Source organism: Procambarus clarkii, chromosome 15, assembly GCF_040958095.1.
Source record: "Procambarus clarkii isolate CNS0578487 chromosome 15, FALCON_Pclarkii_2.0, whole genome shotgun sequence".
Lineage (NCBI taxonomy): Eukaryota > Metazoa > Arthropoda > Malacostraca > Decapoda > Cambaridae > Procambarus > Procambarus clarkii.
In genome coordinates this window covers 4,642,415-4,665,870 of record NC_091164.1, presented here as the reverse complement: position 1 = coordinate 4,665,870, position 23,456 = coordinate 4,642,415, and the positions used below count along the sequence as shown (strand labels likewise).

Sequence of the window (23,456 nt, the reverse complement as noted above, 5' to 3'; positions counted from 1 at the left end):
CAATACCCACGTACTTCAAATACAAATAATCGCTAACATAACCTAAACACCTAACTATACATAGAATTTTTATGTATAATAATAATTTATATACGAGAACAAACCAATTTTTAATACACAGTATGTTAAAATTGATGAATGCGTCTGGGGAGAGGACGGTCGCTGCTTTAAACAGCCTAGTGTCAGAACGGGTTGCACAACTGATGACGTTCGAACACTTCTCGAACAAGTGCTTCGTTGACGACTTTTGTTCGAACCACAACGCTGTAAATGCTTCACCCACGTACTACAGATACAAATAATCACCAAGAGAACCTAAAATCCTAACCCAACCTAAACAATGCCTAAATATGCACAGTATGCTAATATATAACAATATTGATTTATATTTGAGAATTTTCCTATTTTGAATAAACAGCATGTTAAAATGGACGAATGCGTTTTTGGGGTCGACCGCCGAGTGGAATGGACTTGGTCCGAGAACGCGTTGAAAACTAGTACAGTCGGGTTCGTTCTCGACTCACAATAGGGAAATCCGGGTTCAAATCCCGGACGGGACAGAAATGGTTGGGGGCGTTTCCTATGACCTCATAGCACTATTTACCTACCAGTAAACAGGAACCCAGTCAGCTTATTGTGGGGAGACCTCTCCTCTCATCCTGAGAGGAGAGGTCAGCAATTCGAACTTGAGGGGCAAGGGTACCTCGATACAAGCCTAAAATATATATACACTGGCTACTTGTCCCCCGACACAATGAATTAGTATTATTATATAATTATCGAGGTCACCCCCGTTTCAGAGATAGTTTTCTTATTCAATATTCTTTACAGAGAACGGAACTGTCTGTCGAGCATGGGAACATGAGGCGCGTTAAACTTACCAACCCTGCCAACAATAAAAGAAAATAGCCAAAGAATTTCGGCTGTTGATTAACAAATAATTATCATCATAAGTGCTTGATAACGATATATTTCCTTAATCCATTTAATTATTTTTATATAACGCATTACATTAATTTGAACACTTTCTATTCATTCCAATTGTAGACTTTTCGTTTCGCCAGCTTTTTTATTTGTTTTGTTTACTGAACATGCACCCCCATGCATACAATCAATCCTATGCCATGCCATCAATCCATGGCATGGCATAGGATTGTACCCATTCCACTGTCATACACAATCCTGTGTATGACAGTGGAATGGGTACAGAGGCACGGAATGAATTCTAGCCCCAAAATTCGTATAGCTAACCAAGTTATCTATAGCCCTTACATAATTTAACATAAATAAAGCGACAGTATCGTCACAGTTTATCAAACTAACATCACCGTGACCTGGAGAGGCTCTAACACAAGGGACGCGAGTTAGTCGAGCCAATTACGTACAATATTAACTTGCCTATCAAGTACCCTACACCCATCCAGTGGGCAGCCGTGGAAAGGTTCCAATCATCATTCAGGAGTCTACTGATTATATATACATATATACTGATTATATATATATATATATATATATTATATTTATATATATATATATATATATATATATATATATATATATATATATATATATATATAGGGGGGTACCACCACTGGTGTAATTATAGGGACCCACAGCCTCAGAGAAGGGAACACAGAGCACTCAGGGAAAAACTTGACATTTAACTCTGAATACGAAAGAGTGTTCACTTCTCCTACCACCCCCTTTTTTTTTTATTATGATGTACACTTTATTATGCAAGGTTATACAGTTACATATCTGATTTTATACAAAAAATGAACATTAAGAGGACACAAGAAAAAGTTCGCTTCCTAGAGGCTGTAGATTTCCTCGAACTCCTCCGACGCCGGGCAGGAACCGAGGATGCAGCGGGCATTTCCCCTCTGGATCGCGACACTGAGGCGCTGAAAGAGAAAACTTGCTGCTCTAGGGTCTCTTGTGGTGTCAATGAGCTTGGAACCAAGATCCTTAAGAAACCTTCTTGCACTCTCACCCCATGGGCCTAGGGTCTCAGACCCTATTGGAACGAAATTGTACCTTTGATCTAATTGCCTGTACTTGACTGACTTTTGTTTTTCTCTGTGTGTCGCTGCGGCTCCTGCCGTGCCGGCAGAGAGGGTGATGTATGTCGTTGCCAGGGTGGATACGCAAGTATAGTCCCATGCTAACTGCCTGCCACCCTTCCACGGACGCAGTGTGATTCCGTCTGGTCGGCCGGCAAAGCTAACAGAGTCACGGTTCAGTAGGTTGCGGGGCTCTCTCTCCGCTGGACACTGAGCAGAGGCAAGGCTTCTTTTAATGATGTCGTTGACTTCGTCGTGTCTAGTGTGCCAACCACCCGATTTTCCACAGTGCAGGCCATGCAATCCATATTCGTCAGCATCTGCCTCGCCGCAAATACACCTGTGAACAGTGTGGATAGGGGCAGCAAGGCGGAGAGCGACTGCAATACGGAGCTCCTGCGGATCAAGACGTGTGCCTGTCGCAGACATAGGGACTGCCAGAAGGAAGTCCCCTGCATGGGGAGCCTGCACAGCTGTGAGGCGTGCACGATCACTGGGGGTTGTTGCTGCCTCCAGCAAAGCTGTGGCTTCTTTGTCTGCAATGGGGCTGTCCCAACTGGATTGTTTCTTGGCTTTCGGCATGGCTGGTCTGAGTGCTGGGTCTGTCATGGCACCCCATTTCGTGTCACATTCCGTGTAGTGGGGGTCCTGTATCCCCGCTACATCACTCAGGGTGTCAGGTAGAATTTCCTTAACCAGGTCATCTGATGCTGAGGAGGAAGACAGGAAGGCTGGGACTGCAATTTGGGTGGCGGTGCGGACACCCAAGCCACCGAGCCTGACAGGAAGAGTGGCTTGTTTCCACTGGCATTCGTTGAGAGAGAGGTTAACAACTTTTTCCAGCATGGTCTTCAGTAGGAGGTCATACTCGTCAAGCTTTGGGTTGTTGTAAGATGGGGCGCACCTCAGAAAGTAGGTTAGCCTCGGAAGGGATAGGCATTTGGTGAGGAGATAAAAAGCATATATATATATATATATATATATATATATATATATATATATATATATATATATATATATATATATAGTGTGTGTGTGTGTGTGTGGCTCTGTTCGCATGGTAGTATGATAGATAAAATAGTGTAGACTCCACTTCGTGTCAGATCTATAAGGTTGTGTTGAGGATCTTGGCGCCATATTCTCACGCATGCATTCAGAGTGCATCATGAGAAGGATTCCACATGAAATAGACTCTGTTAACGTAATTAATAATTTTAAATCTGTGGCTAGCTTAAAAAAATAGCATGTTACACTTGCCTTAAAGAGTTGAGCGTAATTAAAGATAGTAAAGAGTTTCTTGCAAATAGTTTGGTGTGAAGGACAGAGGCTCCAGTTGTTTACACAGACTTCTTTCTCACTTAAAGTACGAGTCTTTCACTCATTATCAAGACAACTGCACTTGGGCTGGATGGGAGAACGACGGTCTCGCTTCTTGCCCGTCCACTAAAGTAGCCACAACGGACAGAAAATGCCGTACTAAATTGCCAATTTAGTACGCGCAGAAAACCCTGCGCTTGGGTTTAAAATTTAGTACTACCCCAAGCGCAGAAAACGTGAATGTTTGCGAGCAGCTCTGATTTATGGGACATCATATTTTGCCCATTGAATTGTTACGTCAAAATCCCCTCATTGTATTATTCGAGAAAACAGGTTGACCTGGCACCTTCCTCTTCGTGAATCTTACCAACAACATCTTACTGTTTTATATTCACTACATCAAATACAGCTGTACTTACATGATAGTTGACATCATGATCGAACTTTAGTCCATTGGCGCCCCCAATTTCTTAAGAGATAGGGCTTGGGGCGCCACTTGGTGACGTCTCGCTGCAATGTTTACCCGAACACAACCCACTGATGAATGGTCCAACACGTCCATAATACTGATGGGACACATGTATCACTTCACCACACCATGCAAGATACACCCGACTCTCTTGCTTACTGTTATGAGCAAACGTCGTGATTGGAAAGTCACAAAATTCTAGTAACTATGAGGTCTACTCTGTGATGGCTGGACGCGGCCGTTCCCCTGCCAGCGCCCTCTCAGGGTCACGTCGTACACAACACGGCTCTACACAGCTCGTTTTCCCATTGTCACAACCGTATCTATCGTAAGGGTTCCCATTGTCACAACCGCATCTATCGTTAGGGTTCCCATTGTCACAACCGTATCTATCGTTAGGGTTCCCATTGTCACAACCGCATCTATCGTTAGGGTTCCCATTGTCACAACCGTATCTATCGTTAGGGTTCCCATTGTCACAACCGTATCTATCGTTAGGGTTCCCATTGTCACAACCGTATCTATCGTTAGGGTTCCCATTATCACAACCGTATCTATCGTCAAGGTTAGGCTCGGTTGGGTTTGGTTAGGAAATGTCATGTAGGTTTTCAAATCTGTCTTGTGTACGATATGGCGTTGGGGGTGAGGGCTTACATGAGAGAGGCTACCTGACCCTGCTTATGTAACACCGCTCTATTGTAACACCACCCTAAAATGTACTTAGGTGACTACGGGAATGTGAAGCTCTCTATGGCTTGTCTGCTAGCTTCACGTACCTGTTGCATTAGAATTTAACTTTCCTGGTGTTCGGATTCTTTGACAAATCTGGCTTTAAAGTTGTGGATGAGTTGACTTCTACCGTTCATCTTTCAGTGCATTCCACTTGACCACATGTACATGAGACATTTGATTATATTTCTTCGACTAGTTTGACTTTCTAGCTTCTACCTATGTACTCCTGTTCCTACTTTTTTGTCTAGTCTTGTTCGACGAGACGCCTAGTCTTGAGACAACCATAAGGCTTCGATTATATTCACGGAGGGACAAAGGAGTCAACTTGCATTTCCTTTTCCAATCTTCCTAACAGGCAGATTAATATTTTTCCTAAATATGTTTCCCATATCATCATCTTGGTTTTCTTAAAATGATCTCGTTGATTTACCGCTGTTGCACTATTGTATTGTCTATGAATCTACAATTCAAAGGGAGATTTTCTTAAATTGTTCCCATTTCTTGTCCCACCAGTGGCCTCTATTACAATGCAAGGTAAATTAATTTTGCTGTATAGCGAGGGTCTCGCTCGATCCATGTGGCTAGGCGCCTTTCATTCACCGCAGCCTCATGTCCCTTTCCAGCGCTATATAGTCAATTAGCCATATTTGCTTATCGCCATCACATGAATATTAATATCAAATTAACGAAGGTAAAGGAAAGACCCAGAGTACGTGTAATTGTATTTAAAAAAATTAATTTTCGGAAGTAATCTACATACTTTCTCATGGTGCTGTATACAATGTTCAGAACAAGATTGTTGTTGTTTTAGATTCAGCTACTCTGAACAAAAAGTTCCAAGCAGCACGGGCTACAGTGAGCCCGTTGTGCTCACCTGGAACAGAAAGTGTGCCTGAACGAAGATTTGATGATGAGGATTAAGCTACCCAAAAGGTGGTACGGGCATGAATAGCCCTTAAGTGGTAGCCCTTTTGAGCCATTACCAGTATCAAGAGCTGATACTAGGAGATCTGTGGAAGTGCGACTGCACCCTGCGTGACGGGAGATGTCTCCCGTCGACCAAATGGAGAACAAGATTCAAGGAGTTTGCGTTTATTTGTCTAGCAGAGTGCCTCAGTTGGCATCATTAGACGTCTTAAGTGATTATTAGGGACTTGCCGAGGGATGTCGAAGTTTCAGAAGGATGCTCAATTATCCTGATTTCTGGGAACTATGGGCAGGGTTCCACGGTATCACCATTCCCTCTTAACACCACAAGGTATGTGCATATGGACATACCCCCCCCCCCACGTCATACTATAAGATGAGATACTGATCAAAACATTGTTGAAGTTTTACCTTTACTAGTATCACAGTAACACATTACGGCGTATTTGGACTTTATATATGTAATTATGAGCTGCTTTGATAAACTTTGCTAGTCATGTATTCATGTACATCTTCTATGCATATATAATTTTTTTATATAATATATAATTTAAAAAATGTAATAATTCAATTCACTGTCTGGGGACAGGCAGCCAGTGTATTTATATACATTAGGCTTATACTGAGCCCCTCTTCCCCACGAGGTCAAATTACTGACCCCACAACAGTGAAAAGAGGCATTAGGTGATTGGGAATGTGCCAAACCATTTCTGTCCTGCCTGGGATTCGAACTCTGAATTCTCGACTGAGATTCGAGAGGGGAAAGGAACTATCATGTGAACCCGCCTAAGCCACCACACCTATATAGCACATGGAAGGGATCTGGATAAGGATTTTGGGATGGGACGGAGGAGAGTCGAGAACGAACCAGACTGTACTAAGGGACCCTTTAAAACTATATATTTAGAAATATATACGTATTAAGCCTCTGAGTAAATGACGATAACTCTTATCGTGTGCGATTAAAATAATTTATTATTCATTTGTTAGACAATATATGATATTTATGTCCATAAGGTTTTTTGGAGAGGTTTTATAATGCACTACGTTCCACACTCCCAGAGCTGTACGCCAGGAATTTCAACATAGCATCCAAATAACGTTAGCCAAGCAAATGACGTTAGTCAAAACAGGACCTGCTCAACATCCGGGTGGGTGTGACATGGCTACCTTATATAAAGTGCCATAAGACATTCTACAGCAACATATAATACTAATTGGTACTCTTCATCTCATTTAATAGCATTAAATTTGATTATTTTCTTCTGTGGGCTGGTTATCATAGCAAAGCAGTCTCCAGGGGAAATGTACAAAATATTGTACACACAGGAGAAAACAAATATATGGTAGAGTTGGATCCATTCAAGTAGAGATGGAAGACGCTTCCTGACTCAAGATATAATAATAATAATAATAATAATAATAATAATAATAATAATAATAATATAATAATAATTTTTATTTAGGCAAAGGTACATACATAAAGAGATTTTACAAAGTTTGTTGGCTTTATAGATAAGAGCTAGTACATACAATGCCTAAAGCCACTATTACGCAAAGCGTTTCGGGCAGGAAATGAGCATATGAGAATATGAGCATATGGCATATGAGAAGCAAGGCTTAACTACGCCGTGTTAGATCCTCTTTAATATCAATATCACGCAGGTTTCGTTTCTTCGTGAATGAACACCAAAGAAGAGCATCAGCTGCTTAAAACTTTTAGATCCTCTTAAAGTATCGATGACACACAGTCCCCGATTCCACGTGAGTTAGTGTCTGAAAAAGAAACATCATCACGTAGAGGTTAAAAAGTGACACTGCCAAAGATATTCGTAAACGTAGTGGATGGATATATGAAACCATTTCGTTTAGAAAAACAAATGATATATTATCAGCATATTGTTCAATAATAATAATGTTAAAAGTTTTGAATTAAGTATTTCAGTGTTCCTATAAGCTCTAATAAATGAATTTGGTGTACTATATGCATGTTAACATCTGTATTATTTTAGTTTTAATACAAATAATTATACAAAAAGCATGTGCTGTATTTAAAAATAACGTAGCCTATTGCAATAATCAAGAAATATGACTGACGCAAATTATATAGGCTAGAGCCGTAGTTTCTTTTGCTAATCTATACGACAGATATAGCAACCAAATTAGCAAGCAACAAAGATTAAAATAAACCAGGCATAGGTACCCTTCCTCTCTTATCAAAACCTATTATTGCAAACATTCAGCTTTGAGAAGAGTGTGTGACGTCTCTCCTAAGACCGAAAAGCACTTGTCCACTACTGCAGTTATGACCAGTTTAGATCAGACACCTATATGGACCTCACAAAACGTCCACCAGACAGTGATAGCGTTAATTACCAGGATCATGTTAGGCTAGTCTACGATTTCCTGTGGCAGATGGCTACAAATGACGAATTCCCCAATACTGAGTACTCCATATGTGTGTAAACTCTGCGAGCAAGAACTGGGTCAAACACATCTTCAAAATTGCATTATTGAATGTACTTTCACACCTGAGTTATGAGGTACCTGGAGCTTTGCAAAAAGTGCATCGCTTCCCGTGTTCTCGAAGAAGCCCTCAACCCATTACAAATTTGAGAATGCTGGGTAACTGATCACTTGCCCCCTGCATGACTAACTATTCTACATGACGAAAACCTTCATAGTGCTTAGGGAAGCAACATCAATGCAAATGTATATCTGTCAACAAATAAAGTGTTATCTAAAATGAATTTGAAGGAGTATGAATTAACCGTCCGCTGTTTAACACGTTGTGCTACTATGTAGAGTTTTTAGTGCATTAATAAATTGATTAAGAATTCCATGTATTGGTCAGTGCTCTGTATGCACGAACTGGTTGATATACTGTATGAATGAACTCGTTAGTATACTGAATAAACTGGTTAATACATTATTGTCTTAATGGGCTAGTTAATACTGTCTGAATGAAGTGGTTAGTATACTGTCTGAATGAACTAGTCTGGCAAATTGTAAATATACTGTGTGGTATATTGCATGAATAAACTGACTGGCAAACCATATTAAAACTAAAGCAACTGAACACAAACATCCCAACTGAAACCTCAAAACTAGAATGTACAATAACAACAAAATTCAATAGGAAGTTTAGGCTACTAGCAACATGGTGATAATTATTGTACAGTATATATGAAATTTAAAGCTGCCTCATATGGCAGGCAGGCCTGCCTGCCTGCATTCTTATTTCCTTAATTCTTACGTTCTTAGTATGTTCTTTGAGCTAGCTTCATATTGGCAGAGTGCTTGCTCCTGATAATTTAAGGAGATTTTTAAATTAATTTTAATATTTTTTAAATAAAATTACTGTAGTCATGTAAGAAATATATTAATAATATATAAAACTTAAGAACTTAAGATTTCGAAAACAATATTAATACTAAATTAGCATTACATTGTTATTTCTATTTGTTCATTTTATATTTATCAATTAACAAGCTTATTATTGTGGTAGGAGAGACCCACCATAGCGAGGCCCTCCTGCGAGAACTCCCTGACGATCTCTGTGGTGTAGTTGGCTGACTTCTGTGTCTGTCTGATGCACGAGCCCTCCACGCTGAACACGTTCTGTTGGCACATGCAATAATACTTAAGAAGGATACTTATTAGGGGGATATTGATCTAGACCAACGGCACCCCACCTTCGGCCAGGCCGACGGCACCCCACCTACGGCCAGGCCGACGGCACCCCACCTTCGGCCAGGCCGACGGCATCCCACCTTCGGCCAGGCCGACGGCACCCCACCTTCGACCAGGCCGACGGCACCCACCTCGGCCAGGCCGCCCATAGTCTCCGACTTGACGACTTCTCCCGGGGTGAAGGCGTACTCGATAGTCTTGATTAGCGTAAGCATCCTTATCGTCCAGCGGTCGCCGTCTCGAACAACTTCCACATCTGGCTTCGACGTTAACATCAGCTTCCGGGGAATCAGCGGGACTCCTGTGGATAACGGACTACGTTAGTGGTTCGTTAATTTAGCAGAGGTGTTGTGCTGGTTTAGCGAAGGTCCGATGAGGTGAATAAGATGACTAGTGAAGGTGAGGTTGTGTAATGAATACAGGCTGCTTCATTTGAGGTACTTGTCGCTTTATGAGGGAAGCGAGTTCACTTGGTGCAGAATAGACCCAGTGAAGAGTAGAGGTGACATAGGAACAATCTGAGAACGTTGTATGAACATCAGAGGTCCATGGCTGTTCAATATCCTCCCAACAGGCATAATACGTATTCCTGAAACAAAAGTGGACGTGTGTAAAAGAAACATTCTGTCAGAAGGTGCCGGACCAACCAAGCTCTTGGGGGAGTAACAGGACCCTCGGAACCCACTCCAGGTATGTGTGTTTACTGGAGGAGGGATTTTGGCTCTATTTTCGTTAACACCATTTGGGTGGACTCCTTCAAAATGTTGCCACTCTAAACTTGGAGATAACTACCTAATATAATGGCTGGCAACTTTTTGAATTAGGATTTGATCAGTTGATAGCCAGAGTAAAAATCTCACAGAATGTCGATCTAGTCCTAGTCATTCATCAACATATAAAATATGATCATCCTCACCTTGTGAGGGAGGTAGCCACAGGCGCTTCCGGTGAAACATTCCTTTACTGCTTACCTGAAGCCACAGAAACGATCCATGAATGCTTAGCTTCATCGTCAACGTGTATATGAGACCAGCCCGTCCTCCTAAGGTTTCCCCAAATCAAGAAACTGTCGTACTAAAGTGCCCCTTATCCTAACCTACCAGAGGACCCAAAACAGAAAACGGAACAGTATGTCAATTTCGCGAGCCGCTACCATTTTCTAGTACGACGATTTTTGCCCTTAGGTAGAGTATGCGTCAGTATGCGACGTTCTATTAGGCGGTCGGGTTGCTCTGAGCTATGCATTTTTTTGCTTATTTTCTACCACAGACGTGGCCACGCATTAACAATGCTAACCAGCATATATACATTTTCTTCTGTCCTCCATGGACAGGGTGAGAGATTTGTTAAACATATAGTTCAGGGATTTATTGAACAATCAACCACAGAAGGTGATTGTAGTGCTTTTAAAATGTTAGGCTAGGAGCCGTGGTCATCACAGGTCGCCCGCCGCCACCCTCACATCCACCATCCTCCCAACTCATTGACTGGTTTCGTAATGAGTTAATCTGCTGGCGAGGCCGTCGACGAACTCCGTGGATCACTTGGTAAAACACCAACACCAGGCAGAGGACGGGAAGATTGCTAGTGGGAAGAATTTAAGGTGTGACGTATCCTCCCTCAGAGACTAGGCTGCTATCGGCCTCACACCATTGGATTTAAAGTATAAAGCTGATCAGAATTGCATTTCACCATTATAAATTCACATTAATGCATTCATAAATCTATGTATCTATGTATTTACGTATGTAGCTGAGCCTAACATTTTAAAAGCACTACGATCACCTTCTGTGGTTGTTCAATAAATCTCTGAACTGTACGTTTGACAAATCTCTCACCCTGTCCATGGAGGACAGAAGAAAATGTATATATTCTGGTTAGCATTGTAAATGTGTGGCCACGTCTGTGGTAGAAAATAATAATAATAATAATACCATCGGATTCCAAGTACATCACCCCGTCGGGAGACGCAGCCTCACATCTGCATTCACAGAACTCCAACTAAATTAATGCTATAAGCAGCGAATTGCGTGAAGTCTTTTGCTCCTCCATTTGTGTGAATATTTACTGGATGGAAATTAGTGTAAAGCTACTGATATGTAATGATGAACATTCAATCTGTTCTTACTTATATATGGAGTACATATCCTTTGGATGAGGTTTGGTACATAAGTTTTGGATGAGGTGAACAAACTTGTGACAAATACAAGCCAGAACACGAAACTATGGGTATTAATTGGATATGAGAGCATAAGAATGGAAGTAACTGCAGAGGGCCTATTGGCCCATACTTCCTCTTGATGCTTCTATATTGGTTCGGAGTCTTGAAGTGGGTAGAATTAATGCACAACTATATTCTACCCACTACCCAAATTCGTTTGGTGTAGGTTGATAACATATCACACAATTACTGATAACACGATAACATATCACACAATTACACCCACCCACACATGCACTGAAAGACGACACACTAAATATAGAAGGATACGAGAAACATTAGGAGGAGGGCGGCGGCTCCCTGCTGCACGACGTCCTGAATACCAAGCACCTGGAGGGCAAGCACCAGAGATGACTGGAGACATTGACCAGACCACACACTAGAAGGTGAAGGGACGACGACGTTTCGGTCCGTCTTGGACCATTCTAAAGTCGATTGTGGTCCAGGACGGACCGAAACGTCGTCGTCCCTTCACCTTCTAGTGTGTGGTCTGGTCAACATACTTTAGCCACGTTATTGTGACTCATCGCCTGCATATGACTGGAGACGCTGCACACGCCCCCTTCACTGGGGTGGGAACCTGCCCAGACATCCCCTCCGCACTAAATGAACCCCCACAGCCCGGGGGAGTAATGGCGGTCCTCGCCTCTCCACCATAAATGTTATCAACAAAGCTTCAGCTGAATGCAAATGAGCCGGAGTATTGACAAACGTGTCACTCTTACTCAGCCTCGCATAATGATGGTCTCATCTGACTGTCATCTCCTTTTGTACAATTGTATTCGTTTTCAGTTCTTTCTCCGTGTTGACAAAGAAGAACTGGTTGGGACTGGGAAGGACTGGTAGGGACTGGTTGGGTCCTCAAGAGTAAAGACCCTTTACTCTTGAGGATCCAACCAGTTAGAGCACCAGGATTCATCATGGAGTAACACAAGTAGTTACTAACCTCACCATCTTCTCTCAGTCTTAGGCGGCTTTGTTTACATTTATTAAGCAGTTTATGAGCTCTGAAGCACCTGGACGCTATTGATAACAACACAGTAATAACATTTCATCGGTAAGTTTCGATCCTGGTAAACTCTTAAATAAATGTGAAGCCGCTAATAGTTGAGAAAAGATGTACAGGTTCAGTTAGTCACTAAGAGACTCGAACCACCGACTCCACGGTGTGAGGCGGAAGGGCGTGGACCACTACTAATGGCTATGTGCTTAATTAAGCGAGGCGGGGGAAGTACAGTATAAGATTTCAGTTGGGCAGCGGTTTGCTGCCTCTGACATCATTCCTATTCGGCTCTCTCAGACGGCTCAGTGGAAGAGCTTCCGCCTCACACAGTGAAGGTCGGCGGCTCGAGTCTCCTATAATGCCTAAGTTAATGAAATGTTTATTTCCACGATAATGTGGTTGACAATTCCGTTGACTTAAGTTTTGAAGTATAGAATTAAAGTATAACTGGTAGTTGGTCGGTCAGCTGTTACAATGACCTCAGTAACTTTGCCCAGCTCGAGAGGCCTCCAGTCCGACACCAAGCCTGGAGTATCGCCTCACCTTGACACCCCACGACACGCAGTGCCATAGGTGTGGCACCCATAGACGGCCACATAGGTGTGGCTGCCATAGGCGGCCACATAGGTGTGGCTGCCATAAGCGGCCACATAGGTGTGGCTGCCATAAGCGGCCACATAGGTGTGGCCGCCACAACAAATGGCAAGTAGCAAGGAAACACCTTTACAGCGCCAGCACCTCAATCACCCGAGGGCTCCATAACGCGCTACACTATACATCGTCTAACACATCTCCATGTATATCTGCTGGTTAGTATTGTATAAATGTATGGCCACGTCTGGGGAAGAAGACAAAGAGTTCCTGCATCACATGTGGCAATGATTAGTGTTGCTACACTACACTTGGCGCGCTTCTTGATTGTAAACATTGGCGAAGTATTGCATGTTGATGGTGTTGCACTCCTTGGGTTATGTATCACTCCTGTGTCTTCACCATGTATCGCCATGTATCCATCTTGAGGATATCTTGAGATGATTTCGGGGCTTAGTGTCCCCGCGGCCCGGTTCTCGACCAGGCCTCCACCCCCCAGGAAGCAGCCCGTGACAGCTGACTAACTCCCAGGTACCTATTTACTGCTTGGTAACAGGAACATCAGGGTGAAAGAAACTCCGCCCATTATTTCTTGCCGGCTCACGAGATCGAACCCGGGACCACAGGATCACGTGTCCAGCGTGATCACCGGCTCCCTCCATGTGCATATTTTTATTTATTATTTTTAATTTATATATACGTATAAGTTGTTACATTCTTGTACAGCCACCAGCACGCGTAGCGTTTCGGGCAAGTCCTTAATCCTATGGTCTCCGGAATACAACCCCGCCAAATCGTTTAACAATCAGGTACCCATTTTACTGCTGGGTGACCAGAGGCTACAGTTAAGGCTTGGCGCCCGGTAAATCCTCCCCGGCCAGGATACGAACCCAGGACAAAGCGGCTCGTGAACTGTTCCATTCACCTGGGCGAATGTGAAAGAAACATTTTATAAGACGAACTGATATATGCCCGAAACGCTTTGCGTAATAGTGGCTTTAGGCATTGTATGTACTAGCCCTATCTATAAATCCATCACTCTTTGTAAAATCTCTTGTATGTATGTACCTTACCTAAATAAACATTTGATTTGATTTGATGTACGTATGTATGGAAGCATGTGAGTGTTACTAAACATAGTCGAAAGGATTTTATAAATGATTCTAGTACGAATCTTCTCTATATGTACATGTTGAAGCTGTGTACATCACTTGCGAAGGAAGTTGACAAATAATATCTAAGATTAATTTTAAACTTTCAGCCTGAAGCGTTTTACTAAATAACACCTGAGCATCCTCAGAGGGAAAGTACTAGAATCATTCATCAACCAAACCTTTTAGGCTATGGTTCACGTTAGTGTTTCCCCACAGCAGGAGAACTGTTAGGGTTACAGAGGTCCCCCTTAAACCTTCCCAAGGATGCAACCCACAACACTTGCCTGACTCTCGGGTGCCTATGATAGGGGAACAGAAGCGTCAGATGAAAGGAAACGTCTCATGTCCTGCCTGGAAATTGAACCAGAGCCAGGCGACTGTGAGTCGACAATATCCACGATCAGTGAATGTACTGAAGTGAATGAAGGTGAGCCAAGGGGGTCCTGTAGTACAGTTCGTTCTCGACTCGGGCAGTCCAGGTTCGAGTCCCTGGTGGGACAGAAATGATTGGGCACGTTTTTTTTTTTTTTGAGATATATACAAGAGTTGTTACATTCTTGTACAGCCACTAGTACGCGTAGCGTTTCGGGCAAGTCCTTAATCCTATGGTCCCTGGAATACGATCCCCTACCGCGAAGAATCGTTTTTTCATCCAAGTACACATTTTACTGTTGCGTTAAACAGAGGCTACAGTTAAGGAATTGCGCCCAGTAAATCCTCCCCGGCCAGGATACGAACCCATGACATAGCGCTCGCGGAACGCCAGGCGAGTGTCTTACCACTACACCACGGAGACTGCTCTTACCACTACACCACGGAGACTGCATCCTTTACTGGAAGGTTCGTTTCCTTTCATCTACTGTCCACCTAGCATTAAGTAAACTAGGAGTTAGATAATTGTCATTCTCACCTAGTTGTGCTTGCGGGGTTGAGCTTCGGCTCTCTGGTCCCGCCTCTCAACTGTCAATCAACTATTGTGAGTTGCATCTTGGGGAATGTCAGTAGAGAAGACGTAGATGCAGGCTTCCTGTCCCAGACAAAGAGAATTGTTTTACAATTTATATAAACTAATTAGCAAGAGGATAGGATAAATAGAAAAAATCCCATTAGCAAAAATTAAACTGCAATGGAGGAAACACTGCTCGTGTGTGCAGGGAGTCGAACCTTGACCTCAGAGCAGAAGTCGACTACTGTACTCAACACCAGTATCTCTGGAATAACTACTATGCAGCGGAGGACTTACCAATGGCCTTGAGGAATTCATCGAAGTTTTCGGATCTCTCATGTTGGTATTTCCCCTCCAAGTGCTCCATGTTGCTGCTCCTGTCTGCAGGGCGAGGCTCTGGGGCTGCTGCTGCTGCTGCTGCTGCTGCTGCTACTGTCGCTTTCTGGTGGGTGACGTGGTTGGTCTTGGTATGGTTGGCGTTGCCAAGATGACGTAAGGGCCGGTAGTGACAACGGTAACCTGAAGTATGAGAGTGGAAGTAGTGTTGCTTCAGGAGATAGAGGAATACCTGGTTAACATTGCTTATACGACAAAAGTAATAACAGATGTATGTTAACTACATGGTCTAGTTTACTTCCATTCGTTGTTTTAATTTGAGAACCCTGAACATCATGGAACATGTACATTATGGAGAAACTATCAGAAGCTTCTGATAGTTTAAGATAAGTGTCCGATAGGCCTAAGATAATTCACGACCCGTAGGACTTGCGTCGCATCTCTTGTAAGGAACCTGAAGAGAATTGTAGAGATAAATGTCTTCTTGTTCGTGTTTAGTGTTGCTTGTGTACGTTATCATGCACTAAGACATTCTCTCGTGAGTTGTTAATACGAGCGAACGTGTCCCGTATATATGAAGCTTTAAGAGATTATTTAAGGATTCTATGCGAGGCTTCGGACGAGCGAATCTTATGAATAGCCGGTGGGAGTGTGTGGAGCGCTTCCTCGTGCGTTCCCAGGTTTCAATGGTGGCATGAAAGACGCATAATAAAGGTTTAAGGAGGTTAAATTTGTCGTACTGAAACTTTAAGTGGACTCAGAAGCCACGATTAGGATTTAAAACGTTGCAATTTTGGCATGAAAAGGCTCGTTGATGGTCTTATGTCGCCAGCTTCTGGTATTTTATATATACGTGTAAATCACGAAGAAATTAACACGTGATGAGTAATGTGACAATGTCAGACCACGAAGGAAGGTTAAATATTTTCGTATTTAATAATACGAAAGTATCTTTTCCTATTATGAAGGTTTAGACTACTCGAGGTGTGAGGGACTGAGCCCCGTCGCCACGATATCCAAGAGCCAGCCCGTCCTCCAAAGACCCAAAGTCCATTCCATGCACCCGCCAAACCCCCTGTTTATGAATGAAAAACGGTTTACACACGACTCAACTGATTTCATTCGAACACTTCCGGAACAAGTGCTTCACTGACGAATTTTGTTCGAACCCAGCCCGTCCTCCAAACAAAGATCCAAAAGTGATTCCATGCACCCGCCAAACCCCCTGTTTATGAATGAAAAGCCGTTTACACACGACTCACAACTGCTGACGTTCGAACATATCCGGAACAAGTGCTTCACTGACGAATTTTGTTCGAACCACAACGCTATAAATGCTTCACCCACGTACTACAAATACAAATAATCGCCAACAGAACCTAAACACCTAACCTAACCTATGCCTATATATGCACAATATGTTAATATATTATAATATTAATTTATACTTGAGAAAATTCCCGTTTTGAATGAACAGCATGTTAAAATTTATGAATGCGTCTGTGGGGTTGACCGCTGAATGTAATGGACTTGAGTCGAGGACGGGTTGTCGAACCACAACGCTGTAAATGCTTCACACACGTACTACAAATACAAATAATCGCCAACAGAACCTAAACACCTAACCTATGCCTATATATGTACAATGTGCTATCATAATAATTTATATTTAAGAACATTCCTGTTTTGAATGAACAGCATGTAAAAAATTATGAATGCGTCTGTGGGGTCGACCGCTGGATGTAATGGACTTGAGTCTAGGACGGGTTGCCAAAAGCAACGTTGATTCAACGTCGAACCAACGTGACTAGGGGATGGGGCTACTGTATCGACTGGGAGGTGGAGACAGGTCACCGAGTATAACAGGCGGGCTGGTCTGGGATTTACTCTCACCTCTAGACTGTTATCGGGAAGCACACAGGTGATAGATAACGCGGCGAGATTAACATTCTCATTCCTTGAGGCGAGGGCGAGCTGAACGCAGGAGGCGAGGCCTCAAGCGGGACCTCAAGTGAACCAAGATAGTGAGCCATGACGCAGCGCAAGAAAGTGCTTATCAAGTAATTTAAACCTGATTAGAAGCCCCTTAGGGGTCAGTAAGTGGGTTCAAGAGGTCACAGAGCGACTTCGCTTGTGACTATGTAGTAAGGATAGCAAGGGAAGCAATGAAATACTAAAGGAAGCTACGAGGCCTCCATATTGTAGTCAATGAAAGCTACGAAGCAGCCATCTTGTAGACAGTGGAAGCTACGAGGCCTCCATCTTGTAGACAGTGGAAGCTACGAGGCCTCCATATTGTAGTCAATGAAAGCTACGAAGCAGCCATCTTGTAGACAGTGGAAGCTACGAGGCCTCCATATTGTAGTCAATGAAAGCTACGAAGCAGCCATCTTGTAGACAGTGGAAGCTACGAGGCCTCCATATTGTAGTCAATGAAAGCTACGAAGCAGCCATCTTGTAGACAGTGGAAGCTACGAGGCAGCCTTCCAGCTTACTCCCCAGTTCTCTCTTGCTTGGCGTCCTGCTCCTCCCAGCACCGGCACTTGGTTGACTAGCCACCCGTCACCTGCCCAGAGCCACTACAACCTTCGAGGAGGAGAGGTTCGTCCGTCTCTGGTGTTTGGGTGACCAACTGCTAAGAATTATATAAAAAAAATTTGTTTCGGTTATTGCCCACTTGACGACAGAGGTGGCTGAGGTCATGCAGTTAACCGGTGTATACTGTAACCAGGTTGTTGTTGTTGTTTAAGATTCGCTACTTGGAACAAAAAGTTCCAAATAGCACGGGCTATGGTGATCCCGTAGTGGACTTAACCTGGCACAGGAGCGGGGCTATGTGGGATTCTCAGAAGAGTTGTAACCAGGTTGTTATAGATTCAGCTACTCGGAACAAGTTCCAAGTAGCACGGGCTATGGTGAGCCCGTAACTTACCTGGCACAGGAGTGGGGCAAGAAGCACGGGCTATGGTGAGCCTCTGGTAACCAGGGGCCAGATTCACGAAGCAGTTACACAAGCACTTACGAACCTGAACATCTTTTCTCAATCTTTGGCGGTTTTGTTTACAATTATTAAACAAGTAATGAGCTCCGAAGCACCAGGAGGCTCTTTATAACAATAACAGTTGATTTATAAATTTTAATGATTGTAAACTGTTTAATATATGTAACTAAAGCCGTCAAAAATTGAGGAAAGATGTTCAGGTTCGTAAGTACTTGCGTAACTGCTTCGTGAATCTGGCCCCAGGTCACGGGCTTCCCTGTTATCTTGCGCTTGGCGGAGGAACGCCAGACGCACCTCACGCATAAAATGCAGTGCCGGGAAAGCGCGGGAAATACTCTTTTTTATTAACAAGCTTAGGTATACACGGCAATATGCTGCCACCCTTATCTATACCAAAGATTACACAGCGTAGATAAAAAAAAAACTAGCTGTAAGTTCATCTAATATTCCCATCTCACAGGATGGGAATATTCCCATCCTGTGAGATGGGAATCTCACATCTCACAGTCATACATGGAATCAGGGGAGCAAATACCAGCCTCGATACAAAAACAGATTAACTCTGACTAAAAATCAGGAGAGAACATGAAATGTGAGGCCTCCTGAAGTATTAGCCTCCACTAGGCCTCCTCTGGCTACAGAACAAGAATATCTTCCAATACTCCTGAGTGTATGAAGTAATTACAGAGCTCAAAGTACCTCATACCATTAGGTCTGAAGTCACTTATAACAGGAAAATCACAGATATAGTGTTGGAGAGTATGTCCCAGCTCTTGTTCACATAGTTTACAATTAAAATGTTCACCATTGGGGGAATTATTACCTGCAGCCACCTGCCATAGATATCGATATCCCAGCCTAATGCTGGCAATTACAATGTCACACTGTCTAGAGGATGTTTAATACTACCCATATATATAATTCTCGGTTCTAAACATGTCATAGCTCTTTATACTCGTGCTTTCTGGCCTGTGTGTGTCAGTGACTGCTCTTCAGTCTTCCCTAATTTCCTGAAATATTGCGGCTTGTACAACCGAGATTGGAATGCCCATATCTAACTCAACTTCAGGCTTATCACATGCAGATTTAGCTGCCTTCTTTATTCTTTAAGGAGTGTAGATACATTTCCTTATACATCAACAGCCTATTCTAAATATTTTTGTTTTAGAATTTATAAAACAAATATTTTATCTTTCTGGGAAAACAAAACTATCATCGTGATTTGTGTTTGTGACTTAGTTTGCTACGATATGATAACAATAATTATCAATTTGTATTTACAAACATGCAAAACATGACGGTGCAGGTGGCAGGTTTGTTACACAAAGGTGCCTATTTAATAAGGGCCTCATGTAAGCATATCGTTAATTAATTATGCACATTCCTTGGATGTGACAGGATGTCCTAAGCCAAAATTTATTAGTCGTGTGTTAAAAAGACTATAAGTAAAAATATTAATTAAAAATGCCATATTTCAATTCTCATTTTTGCGGTGTTAAAAACTACTTTATTTTTAATTTACCAGTACAGGTTTAGCTTTAAATCCACAGTAAAGAGGTCAGCCCCGCTGGCTCTGGCGAAATTACTGAGTTGCCCTGGAGTGACCCCTAGTTACCCTACCCCTCCTCCCCCCGACAGCTGGTCACGAGCAGAAAGCTAGAATTGGCGTCAATTACTGACAATTGCAATGTCATGTAATTATGAAGCTGGTCCTCCTAAGATCTTGTTGTTTTCAAAATTATATAGTTTATATTAATATAAAAATACTGCAAATAATTAAAATTAGTATATTATATATATGTATATATATATTATATATATATATATATATATATATATATATATATATATATATATATATATATATATATATATATATATATATAATCAGCAGATGCGTTCACAGGATTAAAACCTAACTGCATCAAACAAATGCTCAATCCTTTGACATTGCACAGGGCCTCCTTGGTGAAATTAACCAGATTCACCAACACGTCTAGCTGGCAACATACCATGCGGCGTCTCGTCGCAAAGACTGCTGCGAGAACAGTTTGCAAGGCAGCGGCCAATATGCTAAAGCCAAAACAGCTCGGGTTCGGGATTCCACAAGGGTGCCAGACGGCAACTCACGCAGCTCGAGCTTTCGTCACTAACATCACAGACGAAAAGGCCCTGATCAAGTTGGATTTAAAAAATGCCTTCAATTTGGTGTGGAGGGATGCTGTCCTCCGTGCAGTTCATCGTCATTTCCCTTCCCTCTACCTTTTTGCACATTCATGCTACAGTATGGATCTAAAGCAACCTTTTGGCTAATATGAAATTGACTCGCGAGAAGGCGTCCAACTGGGTGACCCCCTTGCTCCTGTCCTTTTCTGCTTAGTCATCAAACAAGTCACAGAGGTCCTGTCCAGCGAGCTTAACATCTGGTTCTTGGATGATGGTACCCTAGCTGGTTCCCAAGACTCCCTCCTGAAGGACATCAGAAAAATCCAGGAGCAAGGTGCAATTTTAGGCCTCATCCTAAACTGTTCTAAGTGTGAAATAATATGTTCCAACCAGGGCATCGTAGAGAGAACAGAGGGTGTGCTGCCAACTATCCATATAACTAAACCTGAAGACAGCACACTCCTAGGAGCCCCCCTGGGGTTGAAAGTCAAGATGAGGTCCTTGATAAGAAAATCGCCGACCTTAAGAGGATGGATGGGAGGATTGAGGATATTGATGCTAATGACGCACTTTACCTCATCACCAGATATGTCCCTCCCCAGGTTAACGTACTTTCTGAGGTGTTCACCATCCTACAGAAGCCAAAAACTAAGTGAGTATGACCCGTTACTGAAATCAATGTTTGAAAAAAACCTGAACCTCTCTCTTGATGACCTACAGTGGAAACAAGCCTCTATTCCCATAAGACTTGGGGGACTCGGAGTTCGAACAGCAACGCAAATCGCTGTACCATCCTTCCTGTCCTCTTCGGCATCCGACAAAATTGCGAAGGAAATTCTACCTGCCTACTTAAATCAGTTGGCAGGCGTGCATGATCCCAATTTTATAAGCTGTGTCACCGAGTGGGCCTCTCGAGCAGGCCCATCACCTCAACCACCATCCCCAAAAGCCCACAAGCACTCCAGCTGGGATGGCCCCATTGTAGACCAAGTTGCTGCAGAGTGCCTGGGTGATGCAACAACACAACATGACATTGCTCTCCTCACAGCAGTAGCAGCCCCACATGCAGGGGATATCTTGTTAGCAACCCCAATGTTGGCAACTGGCACGCGTCTCACACTACACGCCCTCTGAATTGCTGTGGCCCTCCGCCTTGATGCCCCAATCCACATCAAATATAATGTATGTGTGGCGAGGTGGAGGCAGACAGGTACGGCCACAATGGCCTACTAGGGATGGCACTCAAGGAACAGTGAAGTTAACGACATCAAGAGGAGCCTCACCACAGCTGGATCCCCAGCTGAAAGAGAGCCCCATTACCTAATGCCTCGTAACTCTGCTGCTCTTATTGGTCGCCCAGATGGTATCACAGCTAGTAAACCCCTGGAAGAATGGCAAGCAGTTGGTGTAGGACTACACGTGCGTATCAACCCTGGCTAACACCTACATTGACTTCAGTGTTGCACAACCAGGTGGCGCTGCCACTCACAAGGGAATCAGCCAAATCCCGTAAGTACTGCGAACTGGATCACCACTACAATTATGTCACCATTGCTTCTGAGACACTCAGCGCCTGGAGTAAGAGTGCCACCAGTTTTTTTAAGGAACTGGGTTCTAGGATAATTGAAACAAGAAGAAACCCTACAGCTTCCTTTTCCAGCGCCTCAGCGTGGCGATACAGAGGGGATATGCACACTTGCATTCAGGGTTCCTGCCCGCCATCTGAGGAGATGGAGGAACTCAACAACTTATGATAATCATCTTTGTACCATATATATGTATGGGTAATCCGGGCGTCACCGGACACCCTCCACCCGGCAATACAATGATAATCTTATACAATGTTACTGTATCACCTTATTGTACCCAAGGTAGCACTTTCACCTGTGTAAGACACAATTGTTACACTTATACTCTCAAAAAGTTACACATTATTAAATTAACCTCCTTTATACCAATTAACCTTGGTATACTTACCAAGTTTAACATACAAGGTTACTCTCACCATGTTAAACTTCATGTCATTTTAATTCAACAAGTACAGTGCTTTGTTAACTTACAACGTTAATGTTATTTAGTTATTTTACTCAGGGTCAAACTTTCACCATGTTTATAACCTTCAAATTTATATAATGTATAATTAGTCATTAATAATTAAATTGATTAATAAACTTATCGCCATAGCGTGTTTGAATCACCAAGACGAAAAATATATATTTAGGTGCAGTATATAATATTACTTAAATAAAATGGTTATATAACCTAAGAATTACGCTTGAGTAAACATAACTAAATATCGATGCTGCATTTAACTTCCGCTCCATAAATATTTATGTGTTTGTAGTGTATATCACACTCGTACTTAATGAGTATGAGTAAAGTACTCGTATAAAATACGAGTACACAAGGTAAAGTGTAGGAGCGCCGTGAGCACTGACCTGACCCGCGTCACGGAGTGTCCACGTCTGACCCAACACGTCGTCCCGCACTGCCGGGACACGCCGAGCTCAGCTGCTACATACTTCTTTTTCATTTATCTCCCCTATTTATTAATAAATTATCCACTACATTTACATTACTTTATTATAGTGACGTTAGGTGATGTCATGACTGTCTTTTTTATTTTTTAAACAGATTTTTATTCTTTCAATTTTCGTATATTTTGTGGCAAAATAGTTTAAATGGAGAGCAGTTGGCACCTGAATTGCTTGGTCGGTGTTTCCCGCATAAAGTGTTCCAGATTTTCTCCAACTTCCACGTGTTCCCATAATGCTTCGTACCTCCACAGACAACTGCCTTTATTCCTCTGCACTCTGTAGTACTCTGCCTCAGCGACG

General features: G+C 42.8%; 1 protein-coding gene across 2 annotated transcripts; it reads right to left on the bottom strand.

The window, feature by feature from the left end:
• Positions 1–5,290: 5,290 nt before the first annotated feature.
• Positions 5,291–23,172, bottom strand: LOC123759073 (fatty acid-binding protein). Of its 2 annotated transcripts, XR_011228586.1 has the most exons (6): positions 23,058–23,172; positions 15,414–15,635; positions 9,333–9,502; positions 9,028–9,129; positions 7,117–7,284; positions 5,291–6,908 (listed from the first exon to the last, which is right to left on the bottom strand). XR_011228586.1 is itself a non-coding variant. In XM_045743893.2 (5 exons), the coding sequence occupies exons 2-5, from the start codon at positions 15,481–15,483 to the stop codon at positions 7,228–7,230; spliced, it is 399 nt and encodes a 132-aa protein (XP_045599849.1). In that variant the 5' UTR covers positions 15,484–15,635; positions 23,058–23,172; the 3' UTR covers positions 6,953–7,227. The 2 variants fall into 2 exon arrangements, 1 of the variants encoding a protein (XP_045599849.1); XM_045743893.2 differs by lacking the exon at positions 5,291–6,908 and having other exon boundaries at positions 6,953–7,284.
• Between the last annotated feature and the right edge of the window lie 284 nt (positions 23,173–23,456).

Bases quoted from the DNA above. Each gene is read 5' to 3' on its own strand.
- LOC123759073 (XM_045743893.2), bottom strand. From the start codon at position 15,483: ATGGAGCACTTGGAGGGGAAATACCAACATGAGAGATCCGAAAACTTC. The intron at 9,130-9,332 runs GTGGGTGCCGTC...ATGTGCCAACAG, and splicing joins CTATGGGCGGCCTGGCCGAG to AACGTGTTCAGCGTGGAGGG. The intron at 7,285-9,027 runs GTGGGTCTCTCC...TTTCTTTTTCAG, and splicing joins CGCAGGAGGGCCTCGCTATG to ACACTAACTCACGTGGAATC.